The sequence below is a fragment of the Lemur catta genome, chromosome Y, assembly GCF_020740605.2.
Source record: "Lemur catta isolate mLemCat1 chromosome Y, mLemCat1.pri, whole genome shotgun sequence".
In the NCBI taxonomy this organism is placed as follows: Eukaryota; Metazoa; Chordata; class Mammalia; order Primates; family Lemuridae; genus Lemur; species Lemur catta.
The window spans coordinates 6,327,371-6,353,319 of NC_059156.1; the positions used below are offsets into that span (position 1 = coordinate 6,327,371).

A 25,949-nucleotide genomic window follows, 5' to 3' on the forward strand; every position below is an offset into this window, starting at 1 on the left:
GATTGAAAACTCCCTTTAGTATGTCTTGTAAACCATCCTGGTGTGCAAAAGCTTTAGGACTTGATGTAATCCCATTTGCCCATTTTTTGCATTTGTTGCCCGTACTTTTGAAGTTCTATCCAAATAATCATTGCAGTCTAATGTTATGAAGTTATTCCCCTATGTTTTCTTCTACAGTTTCATAGTTTGGGCCTTACATTTATACCTTTAATCCATTTTAAGTTCATTTCCACACATACACAAAGGTAAGGGTCTATTTTCATTTTTCCGCACAAGCATATACAGTTTTCGCAACACCATTTATTGAAGATTGTCTTTTCTCCATTGTGTGCCCTTGGTACCCTCTCAAAAATTATTTAGCTGTGAATGTACAGATTTATTTCTGGGCTTTCTATTCTTTTCAATTGTTCTATGCATCTCTTCTTATGTCAGTAGCATGCTGCTTTTTACTACAGATTTATACTATATTTGAAAGTCAGGTAGTGTGGTATCTCTAGCTTTATTCTTTTTGCTCAACTTTGCTTTGGCTATTTTGGGGATTTTGAGGTTCCATACACAATTTAGAATTATGCCTTTCTGTTACTTTAAAGAAAATCAAACACTTTGATAGGAATTGCACTGAATCTGCAGATAGCTTTGGGGGTAAGAATATTTTAACAATATCTATTCTCCTTATGAATTAATATATCTTTGCACTAATTTGTGTCTTCTGTTTTTTTCATCAATGTCATATAAGTATAAAGATCTTCCACGTTCCTGGTGAAATCTATTCCTAAGTATTTTATTTATTTAGAGCTACTGTAAATGAAATTTTTTGTTTCTTTTTCAGACAGTTTGCTATTCGCACAGAGAAACACTACTGATTTTTGTATACTGCTTTTATATTCAACTTTACTAAATTTGTTTCTTAATTCTTATAATTTTTTTGGTGAAGTGTTTAGGGCTTCTAGCTATAAGATCATGTCTGGAAGAGGCCAATTTACATTCTTCCTTTGCGGTTTGGACATCTTTTATTTCCTTCTCTTGCGTAATTTCTCGGTCAGCACTTCTATCCTTTTGAAAGGGAGCATCTTTGTCTTGTTCCAGATGTTAGAGAAAAGGTTTGAATTTTTTTCCCATTAAGTGTGATGTTAGCTTTGTTTTTTACATATGTACCATATACTGATTTGCAGAGGTTGAAGCACACTTGCATCAGTGTAGTGAATGCTCTGTGATTCTGGTGATGATTTCTTTAATGTGCTGTTGAATAAAGTTTGCTAGTAGTTTGCTGAGGCTTTTTGGATCTATGTTCATTAGGAATATTGTCCTGTAGTTTCCTTTTCTTGTTATTTCTTTGGTTTTGGTATCATGGTTATGTTTGACAGAACGCATTTGGAATTATTCTCTCTTTCTTTTAAAAATAGTTTGAAAACAACTGGTATTAGCTCTTCTTTAAACATTTGGTAGAATTCAACAGTGATGCCAACAAATCCTTAATATTTCTTTGAAAAGAGACTTTTTTTAAAATTGATTCAATTCCCTTAGTCCTTACTGGTCTATCTGTGTTTTCTATTTTTTCACAATGTAATCATGGTACCTTGTGTGTGTCTTGGAACTTAATCATTTCTTCTAGATTATCCACTTTTGGTGGATGTAATTGTTCATAAAGGTCGCCTACAATCTTTTATATTTGTGTGGTATCAGTTGTAATATCTTTTTTTATTTTTGATTTTATTTGAGTCATCTCTTTTTTCCTAAGTCTTGCTAAAGTTCTGTTAATTTTTATCCTTTCAAAAAAACCCGTCTTTGTTTTGTTGATTTTTTTATTACTTTTTCTTTTTCTATATTGTATTTCATTTATTTCTGTTCCGATCTTTATTCTTTCCTTCCTTATATTAGTTTGGGTTGAGATTATCCTTATTTTTCTAGTTCCTTGTAGTATAACATTGGATTTGTTTGAGAATTTCTTTCTTTCGTGTTTTGAGATAGGCACTTATTGCAAAACTACACTCTGAGAACTACTTTTGCTGTATCTCATAGGTTTGTTATAGTGTTCCCTTTTTCATGTGTCTTTTTTTTTTAAATTATCTTTTACTTTCTTCACTGACTTACTTGTTTTGGGGAGCATAGTGTTTAATTTTGTTTATCTGTGGTCTCCAAAATTCTCCTGTTATTAATCTCTCACTTTATATTATTTTGGTTAGAAAAAGATACTTAATATAATTTCAATCTTCTTAACATTGTTTTATGATGGTCCATCCTGGAGATTGTTCCATGGGAAGGTGAAAAGAATGTGTATTGTATAGCTGTTAGATAAAACGTTTTGTAACTATGTTAAGTCTAATTAATTTAGATTGCAGTTTGGATCTTACGTTTCTTTTTGATTTTCTGTCTGGATGATATGTGCAGATGTCTGGATAATATGTTGAAAGTTGGGTGTTGAAGCCTCCTTTTATTTATTGCACTCTACTCCTTTCAGATCTACCAATATTTGCTTAATACATTGTACATGCGTGTGTGTACTTATACACACAAATGTTATATTCTGGTGCTTAATTGCCTTTTAGTCATTACATAATAAACTTCTTTGTCTCTTTTTACAGTTTGCCGTAAAGGCTATTCTATTTGTTATAACTATGATTGTTCTTTGGTTTTTATTTGCATAGAATATCTTTTTCCTAAACTTCACTTTCAGTGTGTATGCAGTTGCAGGTGAAGTAAGTCTTTTATAGGCAGCAAGTTTTGGGGTCATGTTTTTACCAAAACTCATTCACCCACTACATATATTTTAATGAGAGAAATTAGTCCATTTACATTCAAAGCCATTATTGTTAGGTAAGGACTTAATACTGCCATTTTGTTAATTATTTTCTAGTTGTTTTGTTGATCCTTTCTTTTTTTTCTCTTACTCTCATCCTATTTTATTAACTAAATTTCTCTAGTAATTTGTTTTGATTCCTTGCTTTTTATTTTATTTTATTTATTTATTTTTTGAGATACAGTCTCACTCTGTTGCCCGGGCTAGAGTGCATCAACCCAGCGTCAACCCAGCTCATACCAACCTCAAACTCCTGGGCTCAAGTGATCCTCCTTGTCTCAGTCTCCCCAGTAGCTGGGACTACAAGCATGCACCACCATGCACGGCTAATTTTTTCTATATATTTTTGGCTGTCTATATAATTTCTTTCTATTTTTAGTAGAGACGGGGTCTCACTCTTGCTCAAACTGGTCTCGAACTCCTGAGTTCAAACGATTCTCCTGCCCTGGCCTCCCAGAGTGCTAGGATTACAGCCGTGACCCACCGTGCCTGGCCTGATTCCTTGGTTTTTTTATTTATTGTATATAGGTATTTGCTTAATGGCCACCACAAGGCTTACAAAAAATTCTTATGATTTTAACAGCTCATTAAGATTGCAGGTTATCTCTGGTTACATAAAACAAATTCTACATTTTAACTCAACCTACAACCTTGAATTTTTGATGTCATAATTTACATCTTCTTATGTTGTATTATCTCTTAATTACTATGATTATTATTTTTACTAATGGGTCTTTTAAACTTCATACTAAGGATATGATATTTACATACCACCACTACATTATTAGAGTATTCTGATTTGCCTGTATTTACCTTTACCAGTGAGTTTTACACTTTCATATGTTTTCATGTTATTCATTAATATCACTTACATTCAGCTTGAAGAAATCTGGTTAGCATTTATTATAAGAAAGGTCTGGTAGTAATGAATGCCCCCAACTTTATCTCTCCATTTGTAAAGGACAGCTTTGCTGGGCACAGTATAGATCATCACACTTTTTTTTTTACCTTCACCATCTAGAATATATTACTCCATTTTCTCTTGGATGGTAATATTTCTGCTAAGTGTGATGCATGGTACAGTGGCATTTCCTCATATGTTATTTGGTCCTTTTTCCTTGCTGCTTGTAGGATCCTCTGTATCTGACAGTTCGATTACACCGAGTAGTCATTGAGTAGTTTTATTTTAGAGTGAATCTGATTGGATACTTTTGACTTTCCTGTCCCTGGATATTACATATTTCTCCCATTTTGGAAAGTCTTCTGCAATTATTTCTTTACATAAACTTTCCACCCCTTTATCTTTCTCTTGTCCCACTGGAACACATATATATTTATTCTTTTGATCCTGTCCCATAGTTCCTGTAAGCTTTCCTCATTCCTTTCCTTTTGCCCCCTATATCTGTTCAAAAAACTTGTCTTTGAATTCACAGTCATTCTTCACCTGTTCAGTTCCACTGTTGATACCCTCTATTGCATTTTCCAGTATTTTCATTATATTTTTTAGCCTTGAGATTTTCTTTGCCTTTTAAAAATTATTTCAATTTCTTTGTTAAATTTCTATGCTGTGTATTTCAATTCTCTGTATTTCCTAACATTCACTGAACTTCGTTAAAACAGCAATTTTGAATTCTTTCTCTTGAGTGTATACACCTCACTCTCTCCAGTTAATCGGTGGGCATCTTATTTTTTCCATTGGTGACTTCTGGTTTCTGTTTGTAATCCTTGTGCTAACTGTCAATGTGCACAGTGCTAGGGGATGCTTGCTCTAAGCTCAAGAACACTGTGGGCAGCATGGCTCAGACTAAAATCCCATGGCTGCTGAGGTTGGTACAGTGCTGGTGGGCACCCAAAGCCACGACCACAGTGAACTGTCTATAATTAATCTTTGGCCAAACCCAAGGCTATTGCAGTTGGTGATGTAGTCCAGAACTTGAATCCATCTTGCAGGTGCTACAGGTTCCTATCCAGTGCCAGTGTAGGCAGAGGCTCAGTGCATGGGTAACAGCCTGAAATACAGATGTGAGAATCTTCAAATTGCTAGGTTTTATTGTAGTGGGCCCAGAATTAAGGCCAAACACAAAGTCCTATGCTCATATCCTTTCCCTTCCCCCAAACAGTTGGCATCTCCATGATGTGCTGTCTGGGCTTTGGGGAGGGGTGACACAGTAACGAAAAACTGCCCTTTTATCTTCTCCAATGCCTCCCTTATTATGCTATAAATAGGTATGATGTTCTCTCATCTGGTTTCCTTAGCTCTTTTGAAGGTATATTTGTGCATCAGTGATTTTCAAGTTAATGTTTCTGTGGGAAGATGACTACTGGAGAGTTTGATAAAGTCATCTTACTTTGTCCTTCTTGGCAGTAGTGTTTTTAAAACACCAAAGTTCAAAGTAGGTAAATTGAACTTCATCCAAATTAAACCTCTCTTCAGTAAGGAACACTATCACAAAAATGAGAGAGAAAAAAAAAAAAACTCTCCCAACACGGGCAAAAATGATACATTGAACATATTATTATTAGATATATATTTTTTCTGATATTTTTGCTGATTTATATTTTGCCTATATACACATATATCTCCAGGACATACAATGATTTCTCACACTAAGAGGAAGCAACACAATTCAAAAATGGAAAACCATTTGAATGTATGTTTTTCCAAAGAAGACATAAAAATGACCAAGAAGTGCATGAAAGATGACTAACATCACTAGTGATTTGGAAACATCAAATAAAAATCATAATAAGATATTCCTTCACATTCAACAGCTCAGCAATTATTTTTAAAGAAAAAGAAGAAGTAGCAATGGCATGAAAAAATTAGAATCCTTCTACCTTGCTAGTGGGAATGTAAAATAGTCAGTAAAATGGTCAGCCACTGTGCAAAACAGTTTTGTGGCTCCACAATAAGTTAAAAACATCATATAACTCAGCAGTTCAACTCTGGGGACTATATCATAGACAATTTAAAAAAGGTATTTAAGTAAAATTTGTGTCAAATGTTCATAGCAGCATTATGCACAATAGCCAAAAAATAAAGACAAGCTAATGTCATCACTTCAGTGATGAATGAGTAAATAATTATGGTCTATCCACATAAAAAACAAAACACATAGTTCAACCAGAAGTATTGCCATATGCTACAACATGGATGAAACCTGAAAACACTATGATAAATGAAAGAAGCCACACAAAAGGCCATTTATTGGAATGATTATGAAATGGCTAAAATAGATAAATTCATAGAAACAGAAAGATCAATGCATGCCAGGAAGAGGGTGAAACAGAACAGACTGCTCTATGGGTACAGGGATTCATTTTAGGGTGAGGAAAATATTTTGATTTGATGGTTATGGTTGCATAACACTATGAATATACAAAAAACTATATATACACTTTTTAAATGGTAAAAATGACTTCTATATTAATTTTATCTGAATTATAAAAACAAATATTCCTTCAAAATATTAAAAAACAAAATTAAATAAAGACTTAAAAAAAGTTTTAAAAGAGTAGGAATTATAGGTCTGGTAAAATTTGGGTGTGAAACCATCCGGTCTGGGACTTTTCTTTTTAGGAAGTTTTTTTATTAATGCTTCAATTTTGGTACTTGATATTGGTCTGTTCAGGAATTCTATTTCTTCCTGATTGAGCTTAGGGAGACTTTGTGTTTCTAAGAATTTGTCATTTCCTCCACATTTTCAAGTTTATGTGCATAGAGATTTTTATGGCATTCACAGATGATATTTTGCATTTCCAGGGGAGTTGTAATTTATCCTTTTTCATTCCTGATTGAACTTATTAGAGTCCTTTCCTTTCTGCTTCAGGTTAATCTAGCAAGGGGCATGTCAATTTTGTTTATTTCTTCAAAGAACCAACATTTTGTTTTACTAATCTTTTGTATATTTTTTTATTATTGATTTCATTTAGTTCTGCTGTGATCTAGGTTATTTCTTTCCTTCTCCTGGGTTTGGGGTTGGTTTGCTCATCCTTTTCCAGTTCCTCGAGATGATTGATTAGATTATTGATTTGTGATCTTTCTGTCTTTTGGATGTAGACACTTATGGATATAAATTTTCTTCTCAGGACTGCTTTACCGGTGTCCAACAAATTTTGATACCTTGTCTCCTTTATCATTTAATTCAAAGAATCTTTCACTTTCCATCTTAATTTCCTCAATCCAATGGTCATTCATTAGAAGGTTTTTTAGTTTCCCTGACTTTATGTAGAGATGTGTTTCTGTTGGAGTTGATTTCTAACTTTATTCCACTGTGGTCTGAGAAGATGCATGGTGCAATTCTGCAGAAATTATCCCACTACACTGAAGAGGAAGGAATCCTCCCCAACAAGTTTTATGAAGCCAACGTCACTCTGATACCAAAACCAGGAAAGGACTCAACAAAAAAAGAAAACTACAGACCAATATCCCTCATTAATATAGATGGAAAAATTCTCAAAAAATCCTAGCAAACCAAATTATCAAAAGTTAATCCATCACAACCCAGTGGGGCTTCCTCCTAGTGATGCAGGGATGGTTTAACATACATAAATCTATAAATGTAATTCACCATATAAATGGAAATAAAAACAAAGACCAAACAATCCTGTCAACAGATGCAGAGAAAGCATTTTGACAAAATCCAGCACACTTTTATGACAAGAACACTTAACAAAATAGGCTTACCTAACAAAACAAGACTTACCTAAAAATTATAAAAGTCTTATCTGATAAACCAACAGCCAACATCATACTGAACAGGAAAATACTAAAATTATTTCTGCTTAGAACTGGAACCAGACAAGGTTGCCCTCTATCACTACTTTTATTCAGCATAGTACTGGAAGTCCTACCCAGAGCAATGAACAAGAGAAGGAAATCAAGGGCATCCAAATGGGGGCAGAAGAGGTCAAACCATGTTGTTCCATACTGACAATATGATCCTGTATCTAGAAAACCTCAAAGATTCTGCCATGAGACTACTAGAATTAATAAAAAAATTTAGCAAAGTCTCACTTTACCAAATCAATGTACACAAATCAGTAGCATTCATATGCGCCAACAACAGTGAAACTGAAAACCAAATCAAAGACTTAATAACCTTCATAATAGCAACAAAGAAAAGGAAATACCTGGGAATATATTTTAACCACAGAGGTCAAAAACCTCTACAGGGAGAATTACAAAACTGAGGAAGAAAATAAAAGACAATGTAAACAGGTGGAAAACCATACGATGCTCATGGATCAGCAGAATCAATATTGTTAAAATGTCTATACCACCCAAAGTGATTTACAGATTCAATGTAATTCCTATTAAAATACCAACATCATTTTTTTGCAGATCGAGAAAAAATAATTCTACATTTTGTATGGAATTAGAAAAGACCCTATATAGCAAAAACAAAAAGAAAAAATTAGGGGGCATCAATTTACCGGACTTCAAGGTATACTATAGGTTGTAGTAACTAAAGCAGCATGGTACTAGCACAAAAACAGAGACACAGACCAATGGAACAGGATTGAGAACCCAGATATAAAATCCTTCTCATATAGCCATCTCATCTTTCACAGACAGACAAAACATATACTGGGGAAAAGAATCCTTACTCAATAAATGGTGCTGAGAAAATTTGATATCCCCATGTAGGAGACTAAAACAGGATCCATACCTCTCACCTCTCAAAAAAATCACCTCAAGGAGGATAACAGACTTAAACCTAAGGCATGAAACTATAAGAATTCTAGAAAAAAAATGTTGAAGAAATTCTTATAGACATTGGCCTAGGCAAAGAATTTATGAAGAAGACCCCAAAGGCAATCACAGCAACAACAAAAATAAATAAATGGAACCTGATCAAATTAAAAAGCTTTTGCACAACCAAGGAAACTACCATGAGAGGAAACAGACAACCTATAGAATGTGAGAAAATATTTGCATGCTACACATCCAATAATGGGCTGATAACTAAAAGGTATACTGAACTCAGGAAAATCAGCAACACAAACTCAAACTGTATAAAAAAATGGGCAAAGGACTTAACAGAAAATTTTCAAAAGAAGAAAGAATGATGGCCAAAAAAACATACGAAAAAATGCTCAACGTCTCTAATCATCAGGGAAATGCAAATCAAAACCACAATAAGATATCACTTATCCCCAGTGAGAATGGCTTTTATCAAAAAGTCCCAAAACAATAAATGTTGGCATGGGTGTGGAAAAGTAGGAATACTTATACACCTCTGGTAAGACTGTAAACTAGTACAACCTCTACAGAAAGGAATATGGAGATATCTCAAAGAGCTACAAGTAGAACTATCATTTGATCCAGCAATCCCATTACAAGACAGCCATGCAAAGGAAAAAAAAACACATTGTATAAAAAGGACATCTGCACTAGAATGTTTACAGCAGCACAATTCACAATTGCAAAGATATGGAAACAACCCAAGTGCCCATCAATACATAGATGGATTAATAAAATGTGGTATATGTATACCATGGAGTACTACTCAGCCACAAAAAACGGTGGTGATGTAGCAGCTCTTGTATTACCCTGGATAGAGCTGGAGCCTGTTCTACTAAGGGACATATCACAAGAATGGAAAAACAAGCACCACATGTGCTCATTATCAAATTGGTATTAATTAATCAACACTTATCTGCACATATGGTAGCAACATTCATTGGTTTAGGGCAGGAAGGGATGGGTATAATCACATCTAATGAGTGTGGTGCACACCATCTGAGTCTCTACATGCTTGACACTCTGACTTGGGTGGGGCAAAGGTCATACATGTAACCTAAACATTTGTACCCCCATAATATGCTGAAAAAGAGTAGGGATTATGTCCATGTAAATGTAAACATATATATGTGTGAATATTTATCATCAATCTATCACCCCTCATTGGCACAGTGTCAGTATGTAAGCATGATTTTGTAGAAAAAAATTAAAGGACACTTTTGAGACAATTAAAGTATATTTGGTCCAAATTTTAAAATAAAAACTAGGTACTAGATAGTGGCTATATGTTTATATTTCTTTCTCAAAATATTGCAAGAACTTTTTCATAGTTTATGTTCATTCGTAATTCAGGAATATATGATAAGCTTACTCAAGATATTCCTTCTTAAGCTTTCTTTCAATTTGTTGAAAGTACTAGGTTGAGTTTAGATACTCTGTGGCTCAGAACATATCTAACTGGGACTAATACCAAATTCTTCATATATCCAATCCCAAATTTCTGAGCTTCTCTTTTGGTTCTAGGGCAAGGGAAATAAGTACCCTGTCGTAGCACCTAGAAAAGCGGGAGGGTAAAGCTACTCAATTTCCCCTATTCTAATAACTCATAACTCCCAGTCTTCTGTTTTCCTCTTTTTCAAGTCTTATTAGACAACCAGGGATGGAAGAACTGGTGGGCTAGATAATGGCTGAAGTAATACGACCCATTCTAGGCCAGTTGCTGAGCACAGAGGGAGACATACAGACTCAATTATTACTTAGACTGGGGGGGCATGTAATTTTCTTAGTCTTAATTTGGACACTATGTTCCAACTCTGAGGTAAAAGGGGAAAATTCAATTTAGTATATGTTCATCTATTGTTAATATTTTGAAAACAAAGTGACCATTGTAAAAAAAAATAAACAGTATAGAAATGGTAAAAGTAACCATAATGATTCCTCAATACCCTTCTCCAAATATATTCTCATAAGAATATAAACATACATACACATAATTATTTATTCAGGAGTATAAAATAGGAAATATTCTGAATACATAATATTTTAAAAAGTAGTTTAAAGAAGATTATGCATTACATAAAATTACTTTAAGAAATCATTCTAACAATGAAGAATGATTTGTTGTGTTGAGTTACAGGCAGTGTTGGTCTATGCTGCTTCTTGCTTATATGCCTATATCCACACATAAAGATAAACATAGAGGCTTTCTAAGATATAATTTTATAGTTTTTAACACTCATTTATTTTTAAAAATCTTATATCACATGGTACAGCTGATTGGCTAAACCACTTTAATAGCTATTCTCTCATTACTTTACTGAAGTGTTTTTCTAGCTAGTCAGTGAGAAGTGGTGAGGTGATCATGAGGATGGACTACCAACACTTTAAATAGGACGATTATTAGACATGTCTCTCCCTTAAATAACAAGATGTTTAGTAGTTCTGACTCCCTCCCATTAATTTTTTGAGTTCTCTCTAGTCCCTTGGACAACCAATGAAAAATGCTATCCCACACATTCAACCAGTTTCAGTAGGGTGATAATACCACTCACTGAGAACCATTCTTCCATAATGATAGAAATTTAACCTGAAGACATTTATTAGATTTCCATGAAACTGAGTGTGGTTGGGTACTGCATTTGGGACAAAAGTATGTGAACGGAAGTGATGGGAAACTCCTTCTTAGTATCTGGAATGTATATATGATGGAGGGAATTGGAATCAGAGCTGAGTACATGACACAGAAGCTGCTGAGAAAAGAAAACCTAACAAGACAGGAAGGGCCTGTTCTCCAAATCATAAAATATCACCTTAGCACCAAACTACTTACATTTGGAATGTCTGATTAAAGGTTAAACCATAGTTACTACTTTTAAGTTTTGTTATAATACGCAAACTGATATCCTAGCCAATACGTTTTTTCATGTTGTAAAATATTCATCCAGATTGTTTCTATTGTAATTAGGAAGTTTAAATTATAGAAATATCCAGACAAGGTCTGGCCCAGAACACAGTGGGCAATCTTTTCTATCACACAATAGAGATACATTTTTAAAAATGCTAATGGCATAAAATTATTAGATTCTGCTTATTGCTTTTTCAGTTACTATTTTGAATATTTTTAATATCTATACAACTTATATCTTACCTTTCATCTGCTACCAAATAATCCATTTTATTAATATATGAATTTGCAAGTTCCTTACTAAAAATCATTTAAATTATCATTTTCTAACTTTTACATCTAAATAACATGGCAATGCCTGTTTACACTGATATACCTCTAAATGACTATGTGTCTGTTCAAAAGTGTGAAAATTACCAAGGTAGGTCAAAATATGTGTATTAAAACATATAAACCACATTATCCAGAAATTCCATTCCTAGGCATATAATCAAAAACATTGAAAACAGGTGTTTAAACAAATGCTTACAGCAGCATTATTCACAAAAGTGATGGCAAAAACAATTAAAATGTCCATCAACTCATGAACATGTAAACCAAATATGGCACAGATATACAACAGATTATTCGGCCATTAAAGAAATAAAGTACTGATACATGCTACAATATATAGAAATTTCATTATACTAACTGAAAGAAGCTAGATACAAAATATCACATATTGTGTAATTACATTTACATTAAGCATCCAGATTTGACAAATCCATAGAGACAGAAAGCAAATAAGTTGTTGCTAGTGGCTAGGGGAAGGTGGGAAGAGAGAGTTTCTGCTAATGTGCATGGGGCTTCTTTACAGTGAGATGAAAATGTGTGAATTGTATCTGAAGTAAAAAAGAATGTTTGATAGACATGGCAATTGTTTTCCTCTGAATTTGTATTATGTTCCCATAAACAACATATAGAAATGAACATTTCTGTAATCTCTAAACAACAGTAGATATAATCAAAATTTTATTTAATTTTTTGTTTACCCATCTGTTAAGTAAAAAGTGAAATCTCACTGTTTTGATTTGTATTTCCTTATGATTAACTTCTACATTTTCCAAGTTTATTAAAAGGTTATTTGTATTTCCTCTGACAGTAAACTGTTTGTTTCTATGCACTCTTCTAGAGTGTCTTATTCTTACCAATTTATAAGTGTTTAAACTATTAACAAATAGGTCCTTTGTAACAAATTTGTATCCTTCCCCTAGAGTTTACTCTTTGGTGTGGATTAGGATTTCCATTATGGATATTTATATTCTGGTGTGTGTAATTTAACAATATTTTCCTAAATGATTCTTTTGTATCAATCCTTCACCACTTCAAGATTATATATTGCTTTCATATCTTCATTAAAAGCAAAATTATAATGAATTATTTGCAGAAATTTGGAACACACTAGTACTTAGGAAAAAAAGCAGAATTTCTAAATCAGTTGCATAGGGTTTATTTTGGTTGTATTTTTCAGGTCTAAAATTTTCATTTAATTCTTTGTATCTTCTATTTCTTTCCTAAGATTTTATATCTTTACTGAGAATTGCTATCTTTTCCAGAATGCACTTATGCTTGTTTTCTCAGTATCCTCTTTCATCAAGATGGCACTTCCTCACACCATGGACCTTCTGTGTCTAATTAAACCCTAATATTTATATCTTAAATTTTTGTTTTATTTAATCGCACTGACTAAAATAATTCCAGAATACCATTTATAAAATCTGTGATGGCTGTTAGTGGGCTTTTTCATCTAGATTTAACCAAGAATGTTTCACAGTTCCATAAGTAGTATCAAGCTATCCCTAATTTTTACTAAAGATTTTTTACTAATCATATTATTTAGATATGCTTCACTCCAACTTTCTTTAATTTTCTGTTATGTACACAGAAATTTTTTGTGGCTTATTATTACATTTCTATTTTGAGTATTTTAACTTCTTTATAAATCCTTTCCTTTCTACCTACACAATTTTATTGTTTTTATTACATTAAAAATGTGTTTAAGAATTTTATTTCCACCCTTGTTGAGTTGTCATTTTTTTCATTTAAATAGACACAGAGATACGATGAATTTGTCTTAGCTAAGCTAGAACAATCTAGAATTCTACTATCTGCATAGCTCTGGGTTAGCATGCATACAACAGACATTTTGCTTGGGATTTTTAAGGCTGGATATGAGATAGTAGCTATCATCTTTATATATTAAAAAAGTCAGTATTGGACACAAAGTACTGGGGCTGCTATATCCATGAATTATTGCTTATTTGCTAGTTTATTTGCAGCTAGACTGACAGCTCTTCAAATCTTACCAGATCTTCATTCAACAACTCTGATATGATATTATCTTCAAAATGGAAAACTCTCAATTCTCCTGGAGGATACTCACATCATAAAAATTGGAGGCTTGCAGGTTACAAGAGCCCTGTGAAAACTTCAATCTGTCCTTATAGGTTCTAGGTCAGCCTTATGCACTCCAGTTAACATCCATCTATTCTTCCCAACTGCCTGCCTTTGGGATTTTAGATTCCAGTACCAAACATAGAAACAATAGCATTTAAGCAACAGTAACACTATATAAGGTCAAATCTCTAAAACATGGGGGGGGGGGGGGAACGCGCGCGCGTGCGCACGTGTGTGTGTGTGTGTGTGTGTGTGTGTGTGTGTGTATTTCCTAATAGGCTGCTTCTCTGATCAAGCTATAAGGCTTGCCCAATTATTCATGCATAACATCATTTTCATTCCCATATTATTTTGATTCACTCCTTGGTTTGCTCTTGGTGTTCGTTTCTTGATTTGATAAAAATTTCACTATATTTCAGCTGATGTGACATTCATTATGTTTCCTATAGTTTGCCTGGTTGAGTGAATAAATGTTTTTATTCCATGTTTTTATATTGTATTTTTAATTAAAGGTCATTTTTAACTAGAAGTCTTGTAAAATAAATTTTCTCACCAAAAGGCAAGATGTTTTCACTTTTGATGGGCACACTTTCCATACAAACACTATCCACATATTTAAAACATTAAAAAAATCTGTTTACCTGCACAAAATATCCTCAGCTGCTGAACTGGTGATATAAGTTGTAAGTGAGTAGTGAATAGATCAACAAATGCTCCAGGATAAATGGTGAAGAGAAAAATCCCGAAACCATTAAATCGAACTTGTTCCCTAAGAAATCATATATGAAAAATAATTTGCTAATGCTCTTTCATTTGTCATAAAAACAATACTAGGCAATATATGTAACCTAGACAGTTGTACCCTCATAATATGCTGAAATAAAAAATAAATTAAAAAAAAATAATGAAGAAACCTAATACTACACAATCTTAAGATGTCTCATTATAATTCAAATTTTTGCTTAAAAAACAAAAAGTTTCCCTGGATAAATAAAACCCAAACCAACAAAGAGCATACTTACATGTATGCAGCATTTTAAAAATAGTGTTTTATAGTAGATTTGGTAATCTGTGAAATCCAGTTCTTTAAAGCAATGGATCTGAAATGGACTTACAGCTTGAAAGTAATCTTTACATATAAACTGATGGCAAATACTTCTCTGAGAAACTAAATACAAACATTTGATAGTTTATTATCAATTATTTTTCAGAAGGGCACAGTAGAATATATAATCCAACTAAATTGTCCAAATAAACTTATGTTTTTCTTGGAAAATTATAATGGTGGAAATTTATCTCAGTATATTTCAGTTAAACATAAAAGTCAATGCTTTAAAGTATGTTACTGGCCGGGCACAGTGGCTCATGCCTGTAATCCTAGCACTCTGGGAGGCCGAGGTGGGCGGATCGCTCAAGGTCAGGGGTTTGAGACCAGCCTGAGCAAGAGCGAGACCCTGTCTCTACTAAAAGTAGAAAGAAATTATCTGGACAGCTAAAAAAACATATATAGAAAAAATTAGCTGGGCATGGTGGCGCATTCCTATAGTCCCAGCTACTCGGGAGGCTGAGGCAGAAAGATTGCTTGAGCCCAGGAGTTTGAGGTTGCTGTGAGCTAGGCTAACGCCACGGCACTCTAGCCCCGGGCAACAGAGAAAGACTTTGTCTCAACAACAAAAAAAAATAAAGTATGTTACTACCATATTGTCCTTAAAAATCCTATTGGTAATAGTTTAACTTAGTTTTTTCATAATTCTATAGAAATAAGTACCGCATTCAAAATTCTTGTAAGACCAAATAGCTACTTAAAATAATCTTAATAAAATAATCTTAACATGTTGTATAGTCACTTAAAACTCTAAGTCATAAAACTACATTATGTCAAAGCAAATGTAAATAAAAAAGGTATTTACCCCTTTAAACCACCATAGTGTAACAGTATTTGCTACACCAAGTTGGGGTTTCATTGCCAATCAATAGACTTTTGGCTATAAGCAACTAGAAAGTAACAAGGAGTGTCATTAAATCTTCTGAAAGTAGTTCTTACCCTTTTATCTGGGGCACATATCTAAAGCATAAAACAATTTCTATAAATATATTTATTCATTATGGCAATAATTAGTAGTGGAGGACAGAAGAATTGTAACTTGCTCTTCCCCTAATCATCATTTTATAAATTGAGTGGGATTTTAAATGCTCAGGTAGAGTTTCAATGATAAATTTGGGGTAGTCAAGACCAAGAATAGGTTATGATACTTAAAGCAAGTCCCATGTCTCATCCTTCCATCTTCCACTTGGGTTTCTAGATAGACTCTGATACTTGCTAATAAACTCAGCACTGACAAGCCATAGAAAATACTAAGATGGTAGATTAAGTGGGCTATTGAGTGCAGTGATTATCACTGTGACCCAGAGATAAAAAGAAAGTTTAGGCTTAAGAATTGGGTACAAAACCTTGAAGCAGAACAGGAGAAAGTAACAATTCTGGGGAAAGGCAACAGAAAGCCTCACAGTATAGATACAAAAATGGTTGAGTGTATTCATCCACATAGTAATCTTTTCTATAAAAGATAAGCTACCTCAAAGTGATAAAGGTGGATATGTGCTATGCAATATCCAAAGAAAGGAAAAATAATGAAGTATCAAAGGTAGCAGATTTCAGTAACAAATCTTCCTAAGTTAAAATCTTGTTTTCATGCAGTAGAAAGAGAAAGCTAAATATCATTACCTAATAGCTGCCATCCCATGTCCAATTTCATGTATAACACCACTAATGAGCACTGCAGTGAAGAAATAAGCAACTTGGTTTATGGGTAAATTTATACCAGGAACCTGTTCAAAGACACAATAATAAATAACACATGTAGGTATCAAGAGGCTATGATGTTCACTCTGTATTCAAGCTTAAACCTCTGAGCTGAATGTTCTGGTAAACCAAAACTAATATAAATACCAATGGTTTTGTTCTTTATTTTTACCTTAATAGAAAACAAAAACAGTAGGTTTCTGAACTAGGAGGAAACATATTAAAAAGTTGAAACTTTAGTTTCTCAAAGCATTCACCATGGGAAGGAAACAGGGAGCCTGGTAATTCATAGTGACAGTGAAGGAGTCAGCAACTCATCCAGCCTCAAAGGCTGAATGCCTGACTTAGGAATTCTCATTAAAATTCTTAATCGTTCTTCTTAATTGTTATTGCAAGCTTCCAAATACTTATGCTGTATCAAACAGCAACAAAAAAACTATCATACTAATCAAGTAATTTCTCTTTAATACTCTTAAGCTACATGAGAATTGATAATTTCTACTGTAATGAAGTACATTATTAATGTAGGAGCCAAATGATCTTCATTTCTTTTATTTTGTCCATTAGTCAAAAATAGCATTGATGAAACATATAAATATTATATTAAAATTAAAGGCAGAATGTCAAGCATTTGGAACATATAGATAAGCTAAGCACGTGTACGAAGTGAAAGTTGCCTTGTAATTTTGTACTCCTAAAATGTTGTACATGTATATACCACTGCATACACACAGGAAGTCACCTGTTATAATGGCTACACTGTACGTTTTCTTTTATTCAGCCAACAATCTTTCTATAAGAATCACACCCAAGTTTTTCTTTTTATTTCAGCACAGTACGGGGATACAAATGTTTAGGTTACATATATTGCCTTTGCTCCACCCGAGTCAGAGCTTCAAGCGTGTCCATCCCCCAGACGGTGTGCACAGCACCCATTAGGTGTTTATGTACCCATCTCCTCCTCCTCCCCATCTGTCTGACACCTGATGAATGTTATTACTATAGGTGCACTTAAGTGTTACGCACTTAATACCAATATGATGGTGAGTACATGTTACGCTTGTTTTTCCATTCTGGTGATTCTCACACTTAGTAGAATGGACTCCAGCTCTATCTGGGATAATATAAGAGGTGCTAGATCACCATTGTTTTTATGGCTCAGAAAAACTCCATGGTGTATACAGACCACATTTTATTAATCCACTCATGTATTGATGGGCACTTGGGTTGTTTCCACTTCTTTGCAATGAATTGTGCAGCTATAAACATTCTAGCGCAGATATCTTTTTTATAGAATGTCTTTTTTCCTTTGGGTAGATGCCAGGTAACGGAATTACTGGGTCAAATGGCAGTTCTACTTGAAACTCTTTGAGATATCACCCTATTGCTTTCCACCAAGGTTGCACTAGTTTGCAGCCACCAGCAGTATATGAGTGTTCCTGTCTCTGCATCCACATCAATGTTTATTGTTTTGGACTTTTTGATAATGGCCATTCTCACTGGAGATAAGTGACATCTCATTGTGATTTTGATTTGCATTTCCCTTTAGGGAAAGAATTTATGAAGAAGACCCCAGAGGCAATCACAGAAACAACAAAAATAAATAAATGGGACCTATCAAATTAAACAGCTTCTGCATAGCCAAGGAAACAATCACAAGAACAAACAGACAATCTACAGAATGGGAGAAAATATTCACATGCTATATATCCGATAAAGGGCTGATAACTAGCAGCTATACAGAACTCAGGAAAATCAGCCAAAAAAAAAAAAAAAAAAAAACATCAAGCAACCCTATCAAAATGTGGGCAAAGGAAACTAACAGAAACTTTTCAAAAGAAGATCGACTAGTGGCTAACAAACATACAAAAAAGCACTTCAAGTAATGCCATCTATTAGGGGATTCCATAAATCAGGCTAAGTGGTCATGTTAGGCATCACTAACATAATTTACATATATTTATTTCTAACAGTTCAGATATTAGAACTAAAGTTTTCCTTTTGAGGGAATTCCTTTCTCGTAGCAGCTTGTATAGTTAAGTCCCTTTTATTTTTGATAAACAATTTTATAATCAAAATATGCATTAATTTTAAATTTTTAAAATTTTTGTCAATTAAAATTTTTCTTAAAATTGTTTTTCAATTGACAAAAAGTACATATTTATTGTGTACATGTAGTTTTGAAATATAAATGCATGTGGAATGGCCAAATGGAGATAATTAACATATGCATTCATTACCTTACATACTTTTTTATAATAGAAAACTTAGTATCTATTCTCATCAATTTTGAACTATTCAATACATTGTTATTAATTGTAGTCACCATGCTGTACAAACCTCTTGGAGTTATTCCTCCTGTCTAATGACATTTTGTGTCCTTTGACACATTTTGTGTTCTCCTCACCTCATGGTAACAGCCATTCTACTCTCTACTTCTATGAATACATAAAATTTTATGTAGCCAAATATATGAAATTTCTTATGACTTCTGGCATTAATTTTAGATTGATAACATTTCCTTCATTCTGATTTCACATGATTAGTAACCTATTTTTCTTTTAAGCTCTTTTATGAATTTTTAAGTTTATTTTTAATTCAGTTGGAATTTATTTTGTGTACAAAATTTTTCTTTCCTCTTTGAATAACTGAAGAGATTCAAGCAAGTCTGCTTGGATCACTTTCTAAATTCTATTAATTCCAAGTGTCCTTTCACTTAGTTATGAAATTAATTCTTCTAATCACTACTTTAAATATATGTAGACTATTCCATCCAACGACAATCCCATAATTTAAAGGCACTTCACTTGTGATTTATTACAGTTACTTCCAATTTCTCCTAATATTACAACAATAAAAAACATTAGCATAAAGAGCTTGATAAATATTACTTTTTCTTTATGTTGGAGGCATTTTCTTAATCTTGAGTCCTAGATGTGAAAGTACAGGGTTAAAGAATATTGACTTTTTTGTGATCTCATTATCTCCTAAAACTTTTTCACTCAGACCCTACTGAGCAACTTTTCTTGATAACATAAATGTCCCTTTTCTACACTCTCATGTTGTCATGGGTCTGTTCGTTCAACTTAGTAGCTTCCTTTTCCCTAACAAATTTCCAAATGTGTTAAGATTAACTCTCATATACTACCCTCTATATTATAAACTGTCTCTGTTACATTACTTTTATATCAAATAAAACTGTAAGCCTGGTCTAATAGGACTTGGTTCCCATTATTACCTTATGGATATCATGGAAATATGAATGTATGGAGGTAAATTGAGTGTGTGAGCACAACAACATGATATGTCTTATTTGCTAGCAATGGTAACTTATTTTCTATATATCCTGCCATGGTGAGACAGAATATTATGTGCACTAGAATACTAATCTTTCAACAAAACAGATGTCAGGTTTTTGGAAATTAATGCTGAAAAAAACTGTAGGCAATGATAGAATAAACAGAAAGTATGTTCTTTAAGCTGCATGAGCTCATAATCAAATCAGGAGACATACACTTAAATTTACACATAAATATGCATAGTAAACTATAGAGGGAAGCTCATTTCTTATTGATTCCAAGCATGGCTCTTCAATACAACCAACAATTTTTCTGAGCTCTACAAAAAATTGAGCTGAGAAAAGAAGAAATAATTTCTTCTCCAAACAAGGAACATTTTCTCATTCTAATCCTAGCTGATAGGTCAATGCCACATTAGCTTCCACCCTATTTATTTGTCTTGTATACTCTTTCTTGATGAATAACCAACCTAATAATCAAAAAGGCAGCTTAACTTCTTTGTTTTCTCTCCAATTGACATTCAATTATTCACCAAGGCCTCAGAAATGTACTGTAAAAAGATCACTTGAATCAATCCCCTTCAGTCTCCCTGCCACTAATTTAGTTTAGATCATCATCACTTATAATATTAATTACTCCAAGTCCTCTCTTTTGGTCTAATCCTTCTTTGGTCTATTGTACACACATCTGTAACACACAGGCAAAAATCAAAAATTCCTAGAATGGAACTTCACAATCTGTTCTCTACCTACATTCCATGTCTTACCTTCTGCATTGTCCTGTGCTCTTGCCATCAAGCCAAATCTACCATCACGCATCTCCTAGACAAATCATATTCCTGAAAAATGATAGGTCTTTCTTAAGAGGACTAGAGCATGAAGCTTCATAGGCTCTGAGATAAGTGGTAGGTCCATCAGTCACACCACTGATCAGCTGTGGCCACGGGCAAATTATTTAACATCTCTCTACCTTATTTTTCCATCTGTAAATCAGGGATAATAATACTTTCTTCAGGACTTTTTCAAGAATAAATTAGACACAGAAAACCTCACACAGGAAGCACTGCAACTTTACCAGGTTTCATTACTATCATCACTATTCCCTTCAACTTTCCATATTATATGGTTCCTTCTCTATTTTCCTCTCCAGGATATGTGAAATCTTCTCCTCCTCCTCTTGAAGTTCTCCTTTACTTTCTTTCCAGTGCCAGGTACACATCAGCATTCTTTCTTTCTGTTACCACAGAACCTTGAACAATGTCCAACTGTTGCACAATCATGCCAGTTGTCCCTATAAACTAAAAGCTTTATGAATACTATCTTCATAGATGGAGAACCCATAACAAAGCCAGTGTACACTGACTAAATATTTATTGCAGCAATAAATCAGAACTTCTGAGGCCTGCTAGAGTTAATTTTTTAGCCTCTAATAGCTATTACCACAGTAAAAGACTGTTGTTCTCTACCACAGACTTGTAATTTCCTGGTGAAGATCTAGTTAAAAAAAAGGACACAATAGAAGAGTTTTAAAAACTGTGCTACTGATCATTAATACTTAACATTAATAACTAATGATTAAAACACATCATTCATGGCTTATGAAAATGAGAAGTATAAATGTAAAACTGGACTGAAGATGGCTGACTTGAGATATGGCTTGTTGGACTGTACCGGAGGAAGGGTAGAAGACTGGACTAAGGAGAGTGAAGAACAGTTGCGGCTCAGATGTGGATCACAGGGAAAAACAGCAGAGGCATTCAGGGACCCCACCAAGAAGGGCTGAGAAACTGAGAAAGAGGAAGATAGAGAAGAGAGGACAGCAGTGTGGACCATATCCAGAGATATCTACAGCCAGTGAAAGGGTTAAGGGGGACTCCGGTATCTGACATGGGTGACTCCAGCAAGCACTGGATACAAAACTCTCACCAGGAGAGTGCTAGCTGAAACCAGAAATTTAGCATTTTTACACCTAGACACTTCCTCTATGCCTGGCACTATAGAAAGTAACGTGGCCTTAAGCTGGCTTGTAACCATAGCCTCTTCCCCCACCACCCACCCAACAGCAACTGGGAGTCTCTGTGCTGAGACGCCTGTTTCTTTGCAGCATTATAGGCCGAGGCTGCCACTGAGAGTAGTGCTGCAGCAGTGGCATTTCACAGGATTGCCTTCTGGTGGATTGGGCAGGTGGGCAGGACCAAGTGCCCACAGGACATGACAGCAGTGCAGGGAGACCACAGCGTTTCCCTGCTGCGATGCCTGTTTCACTGTGGGTGGGGTGTGTTACCAGCAGAGCTCACCACTGAGAGTGGGGCTGCCTTAGCAGTCTAAACCAAAAGGTCCATCAAACCTGCTAGAGCACTCCAAACATAACTCAGGACCAGTACTCCTCTCCCTAGCATGGTCAGGGAACAATCTCTGGGGACTCGGGAGACAGGTCCATAAGCCAGCCCTAGAACACTCAGCTCTCGATTGAGAGATCAGATGAAAAGGAACCAACAAAAACTCTAGAAATATGAAAAATCAAAGCGAAAAGAGATAACCACGCACACCACAAAAATTTCTCCTTACCCACTGATACCAACCTAAACATATTAAAATGACAGATGATGGATTCTGAATACAAATTTGAAAGAAGTTCAATGAAATACAAGAGAAAACAGAAACCCAACACAAAGAAGTCACAAAAACAAAGAAAGAAGTGTGAAAAATTCTCTAAAGAAATTATTAAACAAAAAACAAAAGAACTTCTAGAAATGAAAATTCATTCAAGAAATATGGTATTACGCCTAACATAAGAATCATAGACACCCCTGGGGGTGAAGAAGGAAATACACAGGTTTGGAAAAATCTCTGAGGAAACAATTGAGGAAAATTTCCCTGGCCTTGCTAGAAATATAGATTTCCAAGTACAAGAAGCTCAAAGAAGTCTCAGGAGACTCACTGCAAACAGGAATCACCATGACACATAGTCATCAAACTAGCCAAAGTTAACACGAAAGAAGCACTATCCATGAGCAGTAAGGCCAAACAAATCAGGTAACTTACAAAGGAAAGCCCATTAGACTAACTACAGACTTGTCAAAGGAGACGTTATAAATCCAGAAGAAACTTAGGCACAATTTCAGTCTTCTCACACATAGTTAATGGTCAGCCTAGAATTTTGTATTCTGAAAACCAGAGTTTCTATAGATCAACACAATATATACCAACTAGAGTAAAATCACCCAAAAGATAGAAGTCAGAGCCCATGTACCGCAATGTTCAAGAGGTAAAACAAAACAATAAAGTTTTACCCAACAGCATGAATAAGAAATCCATCACTCAAGCTAGGTATCTGCTGTCACCAAGAAAAATATCTAACCCACAAGTATTCTTGTAGGCTCAAGGTTAAAGGACAGAAAACATTATTCTATGAAATGGAAACCAAAAGAAAGCTGGTATAGCTGTTCTCACATCAGATAATAGACTTGAAATTAACAAAAGTAAAGAAAGATAAAGATTGTTAACATATAATAGTAAAGAGGACAATTCAACAAGAAGACATAGCAATTCTCAATATTTATGCATCTTAACACAGGAGAGCCCAGATTCATAAAGCAAATCCTACTAGTTTTAAACAAAATGATAAACAGCAGCACTGTAATGGTAGGAGACTTTGACCTCTCACTGACAAATAGACAGATCCTTCAAATAGAAAATAAACACAGAAACCATGGACTGAAACAGAACTCTAGAAGAAATTGGCCTAAAAAACACTTATAGAATATTCTACCCCCAAACCACTGAATGCATGTTCCTCTCATAAGCTCATGGAACATTCTCTAAGATTAATCACATCCTAGGCCACAAAACAAGTCTCAACAAATTTAAAACAGTAGAAACTATACCATGAATCTCCTCAGACCATACTGAAATAAAATTAGAAATCAATTCCAACAGAAACACTCATCTCTGCACAAAGTCATGGAAACTAAACAAGCTATTGCTAAATGAGAGTTGAGTCAAAGAGGAGATAAATATGGAAATCAAAAGATTCTATGAACTAAATGATAAAAGGGACACAAGTCCTCAAAATCTGTGGGAGACAGCCAAAGCAGACCTGGAAGAAAAATTTTAAGCCATAAATGCCTACATTGAAAGGACAGAAAGACCTCAAATCAAGAAATTAATGAATCATCTCAAGGAACAGGAAAAGGAAAACCAAACCAATCCCAAAACCAGCAGAAGAAAACAAATAACCAAGATCAGAGCAAATTAGATGAAATCGATAACAAAATTATAAACAAGATTAATGAAATGAGAAATTGTTACCCTGAGAAGATAAATAAAATTGACAAGCCTCTCATTATATTAACCAGAAACAAAAAAGAAGGAACTCTAGTGACTCAATCAGAAATGAATAAGGAGAAATCACAACTGGTACCATGGAAATGTAAACAATCATCTCTCAATACCATAAAAGTCTCTATGCACATTCTCTTGAAATGTACAAATTCTTGGAAACACACAACCTCTCCAGGCTCAATCAGGAAGAAGTAGAATTTCTGGGTGGGGGGAGGGGATGGAGGTATGACTACATGGTGAGTGCCAGGTGCACTGTCTGGAGAATGGACACGCTTGAGGCTCTGACTCAGGGGGATGGGCGGGACATGGACAATGTATGTAACCTGAGCTTTTGTACCCCTATGAACAGCTGAAATAAAAAAAAAAAAGAAAAAGAAAAAGAATTTCTGAACAGACTAATATCAAATATTGAAATTGAATCAGCAATACGAAATCTTCCAACAAAAAAAAGTCCTGGACCAAATGGTTTCACAGCCAAATTTTACCAGACCTTCAGAAAAGAACTTCAAAGAAGAACTGGTACCTAACCCACAGAAATTATTCCATACTACTGAGGGGAAAGAAATCCTCCCAGCTCTTTCTATGAAGCTGGTATTAACTTGATACCAAAGCCAGGAAAGGACACAACAAAAAAAGAAAACTGCAGACCAATATCCCTTATGAATATCGATGTAGAAATTCTCAATAAACTCCTAGCAAACTGCATTCAGCTGCACACCAAAATAACGATAATTATAATAATGATAACCATCATCCACCAACACCAAATAGGCTTCATACCAGAGATGTCAGGATGGTTCCACTATGCAAATCTATAAATGTAATTTACCACAGAAAGAAGCAAAAATGAAGACCATATGATCCTCTCAATTACCACAAAATTCTGCACTCTTTTGTGGTAACAACATTTAAGACAGGCATAGATGAGACTTAATTGAAAATTATAAAAGCCATATATGAAAAACCAACAGGCAACATCATACTGAATGGGGAAAAATTGAAAGCATTCCCACTTCAAACTGGAACCAACTGAAAAGGTTGCCCACTATCACCACTTTTATTGAACATAGTGCTAGAAGTCCTATACAGAGGCATCAGACAAGAGAAGAAAATCAAGGGAATCCAAATCGGGGAAGAAGAGGTCAAATTATTGCTCTTTGGTGATGATATGATCTTATATGCAGAACCTCCCAAAGACTATGCCAAGAGACTCCCAGAATTGATAAACAAATTTAGCAAAGTTTCAGGTTATAAAATCAATACACAAAAATCAGTAGCATTCATATATGTCAACAATAGTCAAGCCGCGAATCAAATCAAATACCCAATACCTTTTACAACAGCAGCAAAGAAATAAAATACTTAGGAATATATTTAACTAAAAAGTTGAAAGACATCAGGGAAGGATACCAATTGGATATCAGACTGGGATGGGGGGTGGGGGGAGGGGATGGGTGTATGCCTACATGATGAGTGCGTTGCACACCCTCTGGGGAATGGTCATGCTTGAAGGTGCAGACCCGGGGAGGTGGGGGGGGGAGGGGATGGAGGTATGACTACATGATGAGTGCTAGGTGCACTGTCGGGAGAATGAGAACGGACGCGCTTGGGACTCTGACT

The 25,949-nt window shown here is 34.6% G+C and overlaps 1 protein-coding gene across 1 annotated transcript in view; it reads right to left on the reverse strand.

Annotated features, from left to right (window-relative positions):
- MBTPS2 (membrane bound transcription factor peptidase, site 2) overlaps positions 1 to 25,949 on the reverse strand; it is a 72,509-nt gene that overhangs the window by 36,565 nt on the left and 9,995 nt on the right. Inside the window, exons 4-5 of the mRNA XM_045538961.1 lie at positions 16,610 to 16,713; positions 14,526 to 14,653 (exon numbers count right to left, since the gene is read on the reverse strand). Of these exons, the coding sequence (XP_045394917.1) occupies positions 14,526 to 14,653; positions 16,610 to 16,713 (232 nt within the window). The remainder of the gene's footprint in view (positions 1 to 14,525; positions 14,654 to 16,609; positions 16,714 to 25,949) is intronic.